This window comes from Apus apus, chromosome 1, assembly GCF_020740795.1.
Source record: "Apus apus isolate bApuApu2 chromosome 1, bApuApu2.pri.cur, whole genome shotgun sequence".
Taxonomy (NCBI): domain Eukaryota; kingdom Metazoa; phylum Chordata; class Aves; order Apodiformes; family Apodidae; genus Apus; species Apus apus.
Window position 1 is genome coordinate 129308887 of NC_067282.1, and position 15805 is coordinate 129324691.

The 15805-nt window shown below is 39.7% G+C and overlaps 1 protein-coding gene across 1 annotated transcript in view; it reads left to right on the top strand.

The window, feature by feature from the left end:
* Positions 1–908: 908 nt before the first annotated feature.
* The window catches only part of LOC127384000 (potassium voltage-gated channel subfamily KQT member 1-like), a 499795-nt gene continuing 484898 nt past the window's right edge, over positions 909–15805 (top strand). Inside the window, 1 exon segment of the mRNA XM_051617878.1 lies at positions 909–1291. Within this exon segment, the coding sequence (XP_051473838.1) occupies positions 909–1291 (383 nt within the window).

A 15805-nucleotide genomic window follows, 5' to 3' on the forward strand; every position in this document is an offset into this window, starting at 1 on the left:
TCAATCTCATAAAACTGCTAATATTGCTGCTAGTGTCTGTATCTTAGCAGCAATTTAAGTCTGCCCCATGAAATATATATTGATCTCTAAGAGCTGTAATTTCCATTCTGTTTTTTCTAGTTACTTGCTTGAGAGCAGCAAAGTTAGCAACAAACATTACATGGCTTGAAGAAAATAAGAAGTCAGGCCAGTAGTCTTTGATCTGCTCCCTTGTAATGCTATTAACCTCCTAGTTACTCTTAATGGCATCCTCCTTTTTGCACTTGAGAAAAACGTGCCTCAGTACCGTGGACTGCAAGACCAGTTCCCATGAGGTAACTGAAATAATTTATTCAAGTCTTAAAATCTTCCTGTGACGTTGACACTCTAGTTGAGATCTCTTGAGGTGTAGGGGTTGAAGTTCAGAACCTCAATCAGGTGTTTTGGGCAACAGCAAGTACATAAATTACAGGAAATTTTCACAGTTCCACACATAATCAGGGAACTTCAGGAACTGCTCAGCTTAAAATAATATCACAGGATCACCTCTCAAGGCAACTGTGCTGCTGTACTGTTGTTGCACTATTTAGTTTTAAACTTCCTTCATAACAAATGAAACTTTAAAATGTAACAATATTCTGTCTTCCTCCAGAAGTCTTAACCTCTTTCCTTTTCCAGCCTCCTGTTTCTTCTGGCATCTAGCATGTCTCAATGTCTAATATGTTCTTCTGATTGAATTGCAGAGGCTGTGAGTGACAGCAGGTGACAGGCTGGCAGCTCACACTTGTGTCACAGAGAAGCTCCCTGATAACAGCAGGAAGTCATCCTATCAGCTGCTGGAGAACACCCTGGACAGGGAGGACATACAATACCTTCTTTATGATTTTAAATATTGATCAGGCACAGTAATACCTGTGGGTTGTTACAGAATGTCCTGTGATAGTGGAGAAATCGTTGGGCATCCAATGCATAACCTCTGTGGACAGGTTCAAGGCTCCACTTCCCAGCTCAGCAGTCTAAATGGAAACAGGAAATCTGCAGCATGGCTGGAAGTCAGGGGGAGCTCAAGCAGTATGCAGTATTCTTCTGTGGCACTGGATCCAGAAACCCCAGTGAATGATGTAGCTGGGATTCCTTGCAATCCTGAGGAAGGCACAAAGGCTGCAGCCCTGGCAGACAGCAGAGTCCGCAGGGCCTGTACAACCGTGTTTTTCCACAGGCGCTATTTAACTAAAACTAGTACGCAGGGAGATGTCTACAACTTCCTGGAGAGGCCCAGTGGATGGAAGTGTTTCCTCTATCATTTTACTGTGTAAGTACCTACATTTTTACTGATTATTTGGTGTAAGAAAAGTTGGAAGCTGTCTGCTTAATCGGCCAGAAATCATAGTACTGAAGCTCTCAGGCTGAAAATCGGTTGTGTTAGCAATCCCATTGAAAGCAATGGAAAAGCCAGTTTCCCAAAGGCTCAGCTGCTATATCCATTCACATTTTGAGAGGAGTACTTTTTATTCTTCACTTGATATTTGTCTTCAAAGACATACACTGCATATTTGATATTTCTGAGGTGAAGTCCTATATGCTTATGACAGTTTTTATTGCTGTCTTGGCTGCTTCACATTGTTCTACCTTCAGACACTACAGTTCTTAGCATGGGATGTGGAAAGTTCAGCTGTGCTCAGGTGTGTCACATGTTTTTTAAGTCTGTTTTGCTCATGCTGAAGTGCCAAAACAAGTAGTTTGTTGGACAAACATATAATAATAACATAACTGTTTTATATTAATTTACAGTCATGAACACATGAGTAATAACTTACAAAAAGTTTTTCATTATACCAGTATGTAGTACATGCAAGGAGGAAATTAAGGCTTCCATTTACACGTGTAAAACAGTGGTTAATATATTAATACAACTGTTACTGTTTTCTTTGAGCTGCTTATGGTATCTGTCAAGTTAAGCAAGACCTCTGATACTGTTTTGAATGCTGCTTAACAGAACTATAATTTGTCATCTTAGCTGTAGAAAGGGCCCAACTGTGCTCTCACTGAGGCAAAAAGAAGTTTTACTGTCTGTAGTGAATGCAAACTGAGCCCTAAGTCCCTGCTTTTATTATAAAATTGGCATCTGTCCTGAAGAAATGCAATGTTGAAATATTCTGTTTGTCTCAGATGAACTTTTCTATGGCCTGGCTGCATTTTGGAAAAGCCATTATCAGTTACTGCAGTCAGAAACTGCCCAGAGAAACACATGGTGATTATAAATTGTTATACTTCTATTTGGCATAAAATAGGTGTTCTTATTAATGCTTGCCTCCTTTTGCCCCTCAAATCATATATGGGTTTTTAAAAATGGATTTCTGAATTAATGACATTTTGCCAAGTAAAAGGATAAGGCCTCTTTCAAGGACTATGCTTATAGTATATAATAACTCCTAAGGCTTAAACAGATGGAATTTATGTAGATTTAAATATGTGGATAGTAATTATTTAAGCTTATTTGAGGTTAAGACTTTTTAATCTTGGTAAAACACATTCCATCATCTGTGTTGCTTTTATCTCAGACTAAGGTTGATCTTTGATACGTACTTATGCAATGGGCATGAAAATAAAATAAAAAAATAATCCATTTACACCCCCCCTCCTTCATGCTAGAAAACTGGAGAAAATATTGGTATTACTAACAGATAATATATTTTTTTAAACAGTACAAGGATTCCTAACTTTTCATAACAAATCCAGTCTTCAAAGTATGAAGTTGATATTTGTGTAGCCTGGAGGAACTGGATGTGCAGCATCTCTTAATTGTCCTTTTGTCCTTCATGTGCCACAAACCCCATATAATTCACGTACAAACTTTTTGCATAGAAACTTCCCACAAGGGGCTGGAATCCTAATCTGGAGCCAGTCCTGCTGCAAAGAGCCTCACTTTCCAGAAACAGACAAGGTGAGGGAACAGTGAGTGCTCCAGGAGATGACCTTTCTCTTGTGTTCCAAAATTGCCAAGATCATCTCATCTCCTATAACATTTGCAGTGTGCCTGATACTTCAAGTTTCTTTGAAGGGGATGAGCTCATGCTTCTTAAGGGACTTTATAATGCATGTTAGAAAAGGGAATTATTGTTGCCTAATTAAATCTGGAATTTGTGTTATTTTAGTGGAGTTATTCTAGGCTAAAATTATGGTTTCAAAGCAAACCATTTGAAGGTATGAGAGGGTTTTGCTTGAGAATTGCCCCTCCCAGTCCTGAAAATCTTCTCACTTAGGTAATTTTCAGCTTCATTGGATGTACTATGAAATAATTAACTCCTGAAATCCTCAAGAATTGAGTAGAGGGTTTCACTGACAAGTTAGAAAGAGGAGAGGGCTTGAGAAACAGCTGTGACATGGAATAGCAATGCATTGATCCTAACCAACCAATTCTTGTGGCTACGTAAGAGCCTTGAGATATTGGATATCAACATACATTAGAGCCCAGCTGTTTGTCATGCTGTCCTCAGTCAAGAAAATGAAGCATGTGCCTGGCTTGAATTTGATTTCTGAACTCAGTTATGCGCTTGCTTAAATCAGATCCAAATGTCAAGATATTAGGGTATAACCCTCGTATTTTATTCTTTGAATGAAAAGCACAATATGTGTTGATGATGAGTTATGTATGGTAATGAAGTTACTTGGCAAATGCATACATTTAAATAATTTAAGTGGAGCCTTGTTCCTCTGATTAATATATGCTTCTGAAACATAAATGCATTTAATTACAACTGGAATGCCTCAGTTATAGTCTAGAATATTATGTTCATTTGGCTAGAATATTGTGCTCACAGACCTACGAACTGAGTGGGGAGGGGTGAAGCCAGACAGTTTTATTGATCATAAGACTATTGACCCGTTTAGACACCAGGTAGCAATGAACATAAACCAAAACCAGAAGCCACTGTAGGTGCTCAAAGTCCTCAAATGTATTTGTGGTGGGGAATGTAACATTGCCAAGTCCTTGCAGGACACCTTGGCCATAGACGAAAGGTGGAGAAGGTGGCATGCCTTTTCTACTGTGTTTATAGAGGCAGAGAACTAGAAGTAGGGAGGTGTGACTCAAGCCTAGTGAAAGAAGAGGATAGCTGTATGTGCACACACGTGCCTTCATGCACTGAAGTCGGGACTGACAATAGAACAATATGGTTTCACTTGTGTTCATGGAGAAGAGATAACTGCTTGCTGTCAGATTTTCTTTTGTTGTGTGAGTGATAGAGGCCACCTTGTGTCCATCTAAGGCTATTGAACTCCTCTGGCACAGGTCCCAGGGAAAAAGCAAGGGAGTATGCACAGGTTTGCCCTGAGGTTGAATGGCCTTTTATATCAGCAAGAACGGTGATAGTACCTTTTCTTCTCAGATACTCCCTGTTCTACTTACTCAGTGCAGTCTCTCTGCCTTTTCTAATCTTTTCCATTTCTCTGAAACACCCAGTGACATCTAATTTTTGGTCTTTTCAGCTGCTGTCAGCCTGAGTAGCTGACTTTTTTAGTTAAAAGTCAGAAGCTTAGAGGGAAGCTGAGTGGGTAACACTTGGAGAAGAGGAATAGGGACAGAGGAGAACCTAGGACTGAGAGACAAAAAGCTCACATGGATTGTCATAGACACTGAGACTCATGCTGGTGATGCTTAACTGGAGAAAAAATGATACAAGAGCAGGCTAGCTCAAGAACAAAGAAGCAGACTTTGGTAAGAAGGATAAAGGAAGAAGGATTAGCAGCTTTTGGAGATCAGAAGGCTGGATAGGCACAAGGAGCTGGAACAGCAGGACAGCTGAAAATGGTCAAGAATCTCTGAGAGCCACTGGGAGGAAGAAGGGGAAGGATATGACAGCTGGAAGCTAGGGAAAAGAGGCAGTGTGGAATTCATGATGGGAGAAGGAACCTTTCACCCCTAGGCAACTGGTTTGAATCTCATCCAAGTCAATAGTGAAGAAGAAGTAATGACTGCGGGGAGATACAAAAGGAGCTTTTGGTCTCAGTCCAGTTCTTAGTGAACGGATGTCAGCATCACCGCTGGAGTTAGCACAGCTGGAAGGCTTGCTGGCAGTCAGTAGAGAAACCACAGGCTGGTTGAAAAAGGGAGGCAAGTCTAAGGCAAGAGGGAGGCCCACGAGAGGGACTTTCAGGTTGTGTTCTCAGGCCTGCCACTTTCTTGTCGTGTAACACTGTGAAAGTTTAAGTGAGAACTTGCAGCTGTTCCAGGTAACTTGGTGCTGGTTTGGCCACTTGTTAAATGAGTGCTAGACCTTTTTTAAAAGTCACACTAATCTTTATATTCTATAAGTTCCCATGGGATGGGCTGAGCTAATCTAACAGCCCACTGCTAACAAACCACCTCCAGTTCTGCTCCCCCTCCCCTCATCTGCCTTAGCCATTCAGCTTGCTCTTGCCAGCTCTAGTTGTCCTTGGATATCCTAGAAACACTGAACCAATTCAACGTATTATGCCAGCAAAAACTTAGCCAAGCAGGAAAAAGTGAATGGTCTTCTGTCAGGTTAGTAAAACACATTCAGAACCTTGAAGTACTGTCCTCTATTGTTCTCTTGGTGCTCCTAGTGGATCATGTTAAACTTCACATAAAATTGTACAGAATAATTGCGAAATAACACTGCAAATCATCTGGCAAATACTGCAGACCACCTGGTTTGACTGCAAAACATTTCACAAATGCAGAGTTCACCTAGCAACAAAGTTTGCTCTCGAGGCTCCCTTATGATTTATGGGGAAACAAGTCCTCCAAATGGTGACTCAGAGTGGATAATGGCCATTGCTCTGAACCATTCAAAGGATATGCTGTCAGTTTCTCTGTTGACCTCATGGGAAGGATAAGGAGAATGTCCTCCTTAGAATATGGTTTCACAAGATTTGGCATAATAGTTTACTAGGACCTAAAGGGGAAGTTTGCCTCTCTCACCTTCCCATCTTCTCTCCTGGCCACACGTTTCTTCTGTGTTCTGCTTCTGGCCCTCACTTCTAAGCAAAGTCAACTCATTGTAATGGCAGAAATCTAGCCCAGCAAGAGAGTGAGTATCTTTTGATACCTTAAGGAGGTAGAGCATCTCAGCAAATGGTCTGATGATGCTGGAAACCAGTTCTAACCAGTTGGCTAGGGCTAAAATGGACGGAGGAGAGCTTTCCTTTTTGCCACCAAAGAACTGTGGCATTGCTCATATGCTCAGTTGCATATGAAAAAAATGACCTGAGTTTGCTTTGTTTTGCTTTGCTTTGTGAGAAATTACCATTGAGTAATTTAAAATTGTTTGATCCTTACAAAAATATGAGAATCAATATAACTTTGGGAGGAAAGTGCAGAAGATCAATAGCATGTTTCTAAAATGGAGGCTGGACAGTTGAGGGTTTGATCTTTTAGAAAAAATTCCATGGACCAAAGTCTGTGTCGCCATGAGTAGTACAAAAAGAAGAGAGTTCAGATTATTGGGACAAGTAAAAATAGCAGTTTTCTCTTATTATTCTTTCTCTTCAAACTTCATTTACTCAATTTTATTATTTTTTTTTACTTCGCTCAACTTCATGTAAGAAATGCTGTAGACGTGCTCTGGTAATGCAGCTGGAAAACTTAAGAGCCACCATTCTGGCTGATACTCCATTTCTGTTGGGCATACAACTGCTGCTGATGTAAAGAACATTAAAAGGAAAAATTATAATGGTCTAGCCGTTCTTTTTAATAACTGTGGGGCATTTGCCTGCATATATTTTGTTTCTTTGAGTGTAGCAGCTCTCAGTTAGTGAAAATAAATATATACAGCAAGTAAGTTAGCATAGTGTTCTGCTTCTGTTTTTATCAGTAAATGCAGCCTATAGTCCGTTATAAATAACTGTTTATCTCAAAGGGACTGTCAAATTCCTATTTCTGTCCTTTCCACAATTATTACTAGAATGCAAGCAGATATCTTGCTTTTTCCAATGATGTGACTGTAATATGACCAACACGAGCAACGACTAAAGTTCAGAGTAATTATAAGCATATGACTGCTTTTGAGATTTTGGGTTTGACCTTGATGTCACAGCTCAGATCTGGACATGATGTGCTTTCAAAAGGATAAGTTAGGGCTTATTATTATTATTATTATTGGGTTCAGGATGTTTCTTTCCAGCATAACAGTTAATTATTTTATACAGACATTTTATACAGAAAATGAACTGACAAATTTTCCATTTTAGAACTACAGCAGCTACTTTTTGTCTATACACTAACTACAGAGAGGTACTAAGCTACAGTCTTGTCTATGGTTATAAACTTCAGGTACAAAAAGATGAGTGGTATTAAAGTGAAGAACCTGATTTTATTGAAATGGAATGTTCTGTTTACTGCTTAGTGTTTCATGTTCAACTGGCTGAAATGGTGAAATGGCTTAAGTTGCTGGTGGAGGTGCATTAGATTAAACAGAATTATCTTTAGGATTCAGTGAAATCCCAGGATTGGGCTGTTCTAAAAATACATGGGGCAGCTATAAATTTTTAGCCACTTTTCCTAAGGAAATGAGGTCTATGCAACCACACTGAATAAGTGCATCTGTCTGAAAGTGCCTTACAAAAACTGCTGCCAAGTTTCAGCTAATATTGACAGAGGATGAGACATGTCAGAGATATCAAGTTTCTTCATGTTTTAATAAAATAAGCATTTGGGTAGGCGAAAGTTAAATTAATAACCCCAAAGATGAAAATGCTTCACTTTGAGGTCAATTAGATTGTTTGGCACCAAGAAGTCTTTTCAGGAGAGAGATGTCACAGAAGTTCCAAATGAAGATCTTTGATGTGAGAGTACTTCACTTTAGGAGCACAATAACCTAACCACAGGGCACAAAGCCACAGGCTACGTAAGTTTTATTTTCTTTTTCTTTTTTTTTTAATTATTGATGACTTTTTCCATAATTTATATAAAAAATCCAATCCATCTTATTTTAGAAGCTCAGTTTTGTACCAGACTGTGCAATGAAAATGGCTTAATGTCCCCACAGGCTAATGTTGTTTCTATAGTGAAATCATTTGTTTCTCTAGTGAAAACAAATACTGTAGTGTGGTGTTGATATGGTGCTATTGATGGAATTTGGTTACACTTTTGTGGAAACATACAGTGTTCTTATAGAAACCAGCAAAATAAAAAGTTACTCCTTGATGTTAACATTAGAATTGTTCATTAACTTGTGGACTCCACATGGTATCAAGTTCAAGAAGTGTTTAAGATGTCTCTGTGATAATCAAGCTGGCATTACCCTACTACTGGATGTACTTGTACAGAATCTTTCTTTCCCTTTTTTGATACTGAGCCTAAGAAACATTATTTAATGTCAGCACCACAAAGAGGTTGGCATTACTTTGGAAATGGTTGTAGCAAGTTCCTGACCTGTTGCAGAATGGCTTGAGCAGCAGGGCCATGGGCCCCTGCTATCTCCTCGAGAGGCCTTGAGAGTGTGGCACAAACAGCAGCTGTACAAGCAATCTCTTTTTTTTAGCCTAACACAAGTATAAACAATCTCTGTTAGCTTAAACTAACTCAAGGACAAGGTAGAGAAGTAGAATGATAGAAAACAAGGAAGAACCCTGGAACTCAGATGTGTGTTATTATCCAGTAAAATCACTGCAAGTAGTTGCCGTCCAGTGAAATCACTACAAGTAGTTACTATCCAATGAATTCACTATGCGTGGTTACTATCCAATGAATTCACTACATGTAGGTTTGGAAAAGGGTATAAAAGTAACGCTGTGTATTCAATAAATCGAAGCTTGCTTTATCAATCACATTGATTCTGGACTGCTTGCTTCCCTCGCCACCGGCACTGACCCTGTGGAGATGTGTCACAGATTACATGCTGGGACCTACTGATTTTTTTGTCTCACAGTCAAGGTTGATGGTAACTGTATTAGAATCATGAACACTGATCGTGTGATGATCAGTCATAATGATGAACTGTTTCTGTCAATGTGTAAAGAATTGATTAGGTCTCTTCTAGGAAGTCTTTGTGATAGAGAATCAAAGTGAAAGCTTGATTCCTGTGCCCAAGGAAGGAGAGGACATCCGACATTCTGGTAATGAGACAAACATAGCACAGGTGATGGTGGAAAATACATGGACTAAATTGAATTGGGGAGCTTAAATCCTAGGAATGGCAGGGCATTTGAAAAAATACGGTTTCTGTAAGATCAGTGTTCCTGGCAAGTGTAATGAATGCATGAATGTCATCTGTCAGTTCTGGGCTAGTGCCAGCTAGACTCAAAGAAATTGCAAAATCCAAATCTTCGTGGTCTTTGAAGAGCAGCAAATACATTAGGTTGTTAAATGCTTTGAAAATGTGAAGCGCTCATTACTAATAGAAGCTGTGGATGCTTTCAGAATAACATTGTTTTGGCAGTGGATTCAGAAAGCTGGTTTGAAGTGAGTAATCTTTTTGTATTACAGCTCATGCTGTGATGTGAACAGCACTGGTGTTAGCTATTGACTGAAACAGGTTTGTGTTGTTATACACATGCAGGTGAAATGTCTCAAGAAAAATACAGAATAGCAGTGTGTCTGTAAATTGCTTTTTACATTTTCTAGGTGTTTTAGAAATATTAGCTAGTTACTTCTGATTGGAGCCAGCTGGAGAACTTCATTTTATGTGCAATTGGGCTATCAGGCATTTCTGGATGCAACTCAGAATGAGCTGAAGAAAAAACTGAGAACAGATATATTCAGTATACTCATGTTATAGGTGGAATTTTCCTTTGGTTGAAGGCTTCAAATTCCTGAAAATGCTTTATTCTGAGGCAAAACAGGAAGTCAGATATGCCCAGACTGTCTGCCAGGCGGGCTGCTGGTTAGTAAGTGTCCAAAGCTAGGCAAGCTTTCATTAAAACCTGTCTAGTCTCCTCCATTTCTGCTGAAACCAACACATTCCCAGACTAGTTTCTAATTTTAATGTAATAGTATTTTCAACAGAAAAACTGTTCCTTTATGAAAATTTCCAACCAACTCCTACTTTGTGTATGATCACATACATGTAAGAGCAAGAACTTTTGACAAAAAATCAAGCTCCAGGGGTCTGGAAATACGTTGATGAGAGAACTGAGGGATGTCAAAATTTGCCTACAAAGGCATATGTGCAGCCTTCTCTTTATGACTTAGTCAGAAACTCCCTTGGATAATGAAAAATATGTAAGCACCAGGAATGAGATTTTATTCAGACTAGCAGGAATGCTTTATAGAATACATGTTTATTCAACATTAGATAGTAAAATCCAATTTATAAGAAAGTTAAGTGCTTCATGCACTCAGGAATGAGAATATCTTGCGATTCCATGGCATGAAAAATGGAAATGCTCTCCTTAATTTTTCTGCCACAAAATAACCACTTAAAATAAAAAGCAGCCCACACCTCTGGAGCCCCTCAAATAACTTTCTGTTGGCTAAACACATTTATTCTCCCTAACAACAGGCTGTCTTGAAGCTATCAGTCTCCACTGGACAACTCTGTAGTCTATCATATAGAAAAAAGCTGAAGCTCCAATGATGCAATTGCATATAGATTTACTTCACTTTTACCCTCAATCCAATCTCTTTTTCTTGTAATGTCACTCCAGCTGAAGACACTGGATTTCTTATAGCCTAGTCTGTTAACAGTAGAGGTTTCTGACTTCACATCTTGCTGGAGCAAGCAGTAGATAAGATAAAAAAACTATTTAAGACATTTAAAAAGATGTGTTTTGGATATAATTTGAACTGAAGACACTTAGAAGCCATTTGTGATTATCGAGATGAAGGGCTTTCGTATAGCAAAGTAAGTCATGGCACCTCAGTTCGAGGAAGGGGCAGCAGGGGAAGGACACACCTCATTGTGTTGAAAACATCAGTGACTCATGATCCAAATACTACAGAGCATAGGTTTCAATAGCTTTTCTATAGTAACTTTTTGTTTATTTTCTTTCACTATAGAGCTCACATTTTTCTAAAAATGTTTTTGTCTTTCAAAACACAATTTAGAGCTGTAGAATCATAGAATGGTTTGGGTTAGGAGGGACCTTAAAGATCATCTAGTTCCAACCCCCCTGCATGGGCAAGGACACCTCCCACTAGACCAGGTTGCTCAGAACCCCATCCAGCCTGGCCTTGAACACTTCCATGTGGCATGCCCCAAGGATGGGGCATCCACAACTTCCCTGGGCAACCTGTGCCAGTGTCTCACCATCCTCACAGTGAAGAATTTCTTCCTCATGTCTAATCTGAAACTCCCCTCTTTCAGCTTAAAGCCAGTACCCCTCATCCTATCACTAAAAGCCCTTGTACAAACCCTTGTAAAAAAGTCCCTCCCCAGCTTTCCTATTGACCTTTCAGGTACTGGAAGGTGGCTGGCTATAAGGTCTCCCTGGAGCCTCCTCTTCTGCAGGCTGTTCAACCCCACCTCTCTCAGCCTGTCTTCATAGCAGAGGTGCTCCAGCCCTCTGATCACCTTCACGGCCCTCCTCTGAGCTCACTCCAGGAGCTCCATGTTCTTCTTATGTTGGGGACTCCAGAGCTGGACACTGTACTCTGGGTGGGGTCTCATAAGAGCAGAAACTTAGCGTAGTCAATTAAATTTGGCCAAAAGGCCAGAAAGCTACAATTTTGTGTTTTGTTGCCAAGGAGTATATCTCTTGTTATCCAGTTTATAAGTTTGTGCACTCCTCACCCATCCCTTTTTTGTTGGTCAAGAGATAACATTCCCACAAGCATCTCATATGTCAACACTTCAGATACACTTATCTGCAGTAGATAAACACAAAAAACACATGCATGGATAGTCTTTGCTAGAAATGGCATTATTTGATGTAAAACTTAAAAGGAATTTTTAATACTTCTCCTTTAAGAGCTTTCATTAGGCTTTTATTCCATGGAAAACTAGATTGTTATAGCATGACCTTAAAAGAGTTCACCCTTGAAAAAGTACTTGACATAATTTTGCTTTCAGTTTTGTAGTTAACCTATTATTTCCAGGTTTTTTTGTAGGCATTAGTAGAACATGCTCATAGCTGATTAATCTATTAAACAGAATGTGTCCCTGGCAACAATAACTACAGAAACATGTTTACAGTTACATTATCTACTCTCCAAAATGAAGCAATATTTAGGAAGGTCAGGACACAGAGGCACTTATTTGTGACATTTAACAACAGCTGATTGAGTGTCCAAATTGCCAGTAGAGCCTATTTAAATTTGTTAATATATGAAAGAGTTTTAAGATTAAACAGATTACATTTTAAACATTTAATAATGTTTAAAAACATTTATTAAAAAGAAGTTGTATTTTATTGTATGCATGAGGCTTAAGGAATTTAAAAGAAATCAAGAAATACTAACATTTAGTGTACATTAGCAAGATCTCTCTGAGGAAAGCATGGCACCTCCATCTTCTGTTGGTGTGATCTGCATTAGGTGAGAATTTGAACTCAAATGAGAAACTCTCAGATAATCCTATTTCCTCTGATAAGCACCACTTTTTAAATTTTCTTTTTAAAGAGAGACTGAGGAAAAGTCTGCGAAAATGTGACTGGGGGAAGGTTTCTGTCTTCAGAAAAGTAAAAAACTGAAGGAAAAGTAAGCCAGGTGTTTTGAGAGGAAATGTGTTTCTATTTTTAGCATCTATATGGTAGAAAAGGAAAACAGTATTTGCTGAAGTGCTAGCTCAAGCTATGGTTTGACATCCTGGGGAATCACAGAAAGACTCAGACAGGACTACATACCAGAAATCAGCACCTCAGTTCTTTGGGATACAAAAAGAGTAGACCAACTCTACTACTTGGTAACTATTAATAATCTCCTCCTTATCAGTTCCTTCAATTTAGGAACTGAGCAGCCACCAAGTAAGACTGTTCTCTGTTGCTGTAAATATTTACTTCCTTGCAAGTAGTTAATCGCAACCTGTTAGCACCCTCTTAAAGCACAGAGAACTGCCCATTGCAGGAGAGAGTATGGATAGCAGGGAACAAGAGAAAGCCAAACTGGCAGCTGGCAGGGAAAGGGAAATTGCCACTTAAAAAACTTTAATTTTGTTGGTTTAGGGTGAAAGTAGTTAAACTCACACCCATCCACTTATCCTTCCTATAAGTATCCCAGAAATCTAATCAGAAATATTTAGGGAGACCCAGGACCTGGAGTCACTTACTGACAAGTTAACTCTAGTGGACTTTGCCAATGCATTGCTTGTCTCTAGAAACAAAACATGAAGTGAGACTTAAAGACAAACTAGTGGTATTAAGCAGTGAGTCTTGTCAAAGGTTTGTATGTGGTACCACACATTCAACTGTTGTCCTCTTCTTTATAGGGAATTTGGTGCTCACCCAAGCTTTGTTTGTTTTGGGGTTTTTTCCCCAGTATGTTTAAAAAGGTCATTGGTTAGAACTACATTTAGCATCTCTGAGGCCCTTAGGAGCAAACCACAAGGAGTTTTCCTGATTGCCTAAGGGGCAACAGAGCTGTAGCTTGTTGGATTCTGCAAATCAGTTGGCAACTAATTAAGAAATTTATCTTTAAATTTAGAGTTCTCAAAACTAACTGCATTCTGGTGCATTGCTCTATGTCAGAGGTAGAAAAATAAATCTTTTTTTTTTTTTAAATAAAAAATTAAGGCAGTATGGCACTGACTGCTGGTTTAAAGATACCAGAAGGAGAAGGAAATGCTCTTCTACTGTATTAGAGGAAAAGGTGCTAAAGAATTCTTGGTTTTATTGGAATGGATTTACTTGTTGGGCAGGGAGTACTTGACCTTTGTTTCCGCTTCTTGTCTCCAGCACTTTTCTCATAACACAGATACCACTTGCTTACCCAGCTCAGCCCCGTGGCTTCCTTCCAACAGCCTGTGGTGGGCACTGAGAGTATAAACAGCTCCACTGCTGTGGCAGGCGTGTCACCAGCAACAGCTAAAACCTGTCTCTAGGCCTAGTCTGTAAACCATGGGTCATGAAAACTACCTCTAGGATCTCGGCTCTGTCCTTTTCCTGCCTCTCCTTCCAGGACACATGTATCCACTGAGAGGGGAGAGGAGTGCCAGCTTCTTCACGCTGAGGTTGTGTCTGAACCATGAACAGCCACCTGTGTTAAGTGAAAGGGAAGTCATATATTGTAGGATCACTACCTGGAACAGTACAATTTTGGTTTTTGTGTATGTTTTTGTACCTACCTTAAAATGCTCCAGTTACTTGTGCCATCTTCAGCCTATCTGACTCTGGCTGTTAATACCAGAAACTATTCCTTACCTGTTTCGAGTTCAATGCCTAAACACTTCAAGTACAGACTGGGAAAATCTTCTTTCCTATTGGTTGTGAGGGGCAGTGATTAGGTACTTGCTATTCCCACTTACTTCAGCAGGCTTTTCTGTCCTCATGGAGTTTACAGGCTGCTGCAGCCCATAGACTGTATGGCAAGATTATTAAAGCATCTCAGGTCTAGGCTCTCTGAGATTACTTAGAAGAAGGAAAAACAGCTGTGTTTTTGAAACATAAAGTTTCCCAATCTGTAGTGGGGGAGGTTTACAGCATTTTGGGGAGTTGTGGTCAAAAAAGGAGCCCTTAGTATTGGGAAGGCCTTTGTTTGAGGTACCTCTTGCACGCAGAGGAATTTGTCTTCTGAGCCACAAAACTACTGTATGGTCTCGGACTGTCAAAGAGGTTGGAGGAAGCCAGTAGAAAATTATTATGTTAAGTACATTGCCTGAGCAGTAGAACTGAGAGTCTCAGTTTGTTCATTACTTTCAGCTGATAGTACTGGAAAGACAGAGCTTTTTGTTGAGATTATACACGCTAGAAAAAAAAAAAGTTTCTGTATTCTGGATCTTGTGTGTCATAACTAATGCTGTATATGCTTATTGAACAATTTTTTTCACGTTATTCATGCAAATAATGAAATAAAGTTAATCTTGTCCAGGATTTCCCAGTGATCCTTGAAAAGTAATGGGCAGTAAAATACATTTTTTTGTCAATGCAGAGTGGTTTGTTCCACATACAAAGGACTGTGGAACACAGCTGCAAAAATGGCACTGTTGCTGAAGCTAATATTTCCATACAGTTATGGATTGTTTCTATATGGTTGTGTGGGATAGCACATGGAATATAGAGTGCAATAAATGTTCTGGTCAGGTGGTGGTAGGGAAGGTACAAAGCAGCACGCAGTTGCAGACAGGGAACAGCAGGAGACGTGGATGGAGATGCTGGCTGTAAAGTGAAACTTGAGAGCAGAAATGCTCCTTTGTTTAATATCTGCTAAGATTGCATAGCTGCAGGTTTCCTCAGCTGCTCCCTGCAGGTGTGTTGCTCCAGGACAAGGCAGCATACGTGTACTCACTTTAAATTAGCTAGATCAGGTACTGCTACCACAGCAGACTAGAAAGCACACACAGCGTTTTAGGCAGCTAACCTGTGCTGAAATACTCTGCCACTGGCAGTTCCCCGGCTAGCCAGTTCAAAGCTAACTTGGGTGTACCTATTTCAGCTCCAGTAGCAGTTGTGTAGACACGCCCTGAGGTCAATATGGGAAGTAATCACAGACGTTGCCAGAGCACTGAGTGTACCAAAAGGCTCACCAGAGCAGATGGTGTGCTGATGCTCCTAGAGCCTTGAGAGCAACCCTCTTCCTATCAAAGTGTGTCCCCACACCTTGCAAAGGTCTGGTTTTGGAGGAGGACTTCTAAAAACCCCTTGGTTGAGATTCATACATAGTGTCCACTCATTCTGATTGATTTATAACAAATTTGTCTGTCTCAAACTCCATTAAACATTCTCCTTTGGAGTGAATAATCACATGTTAGTGGTCATTCAGCATGGGCAAAAC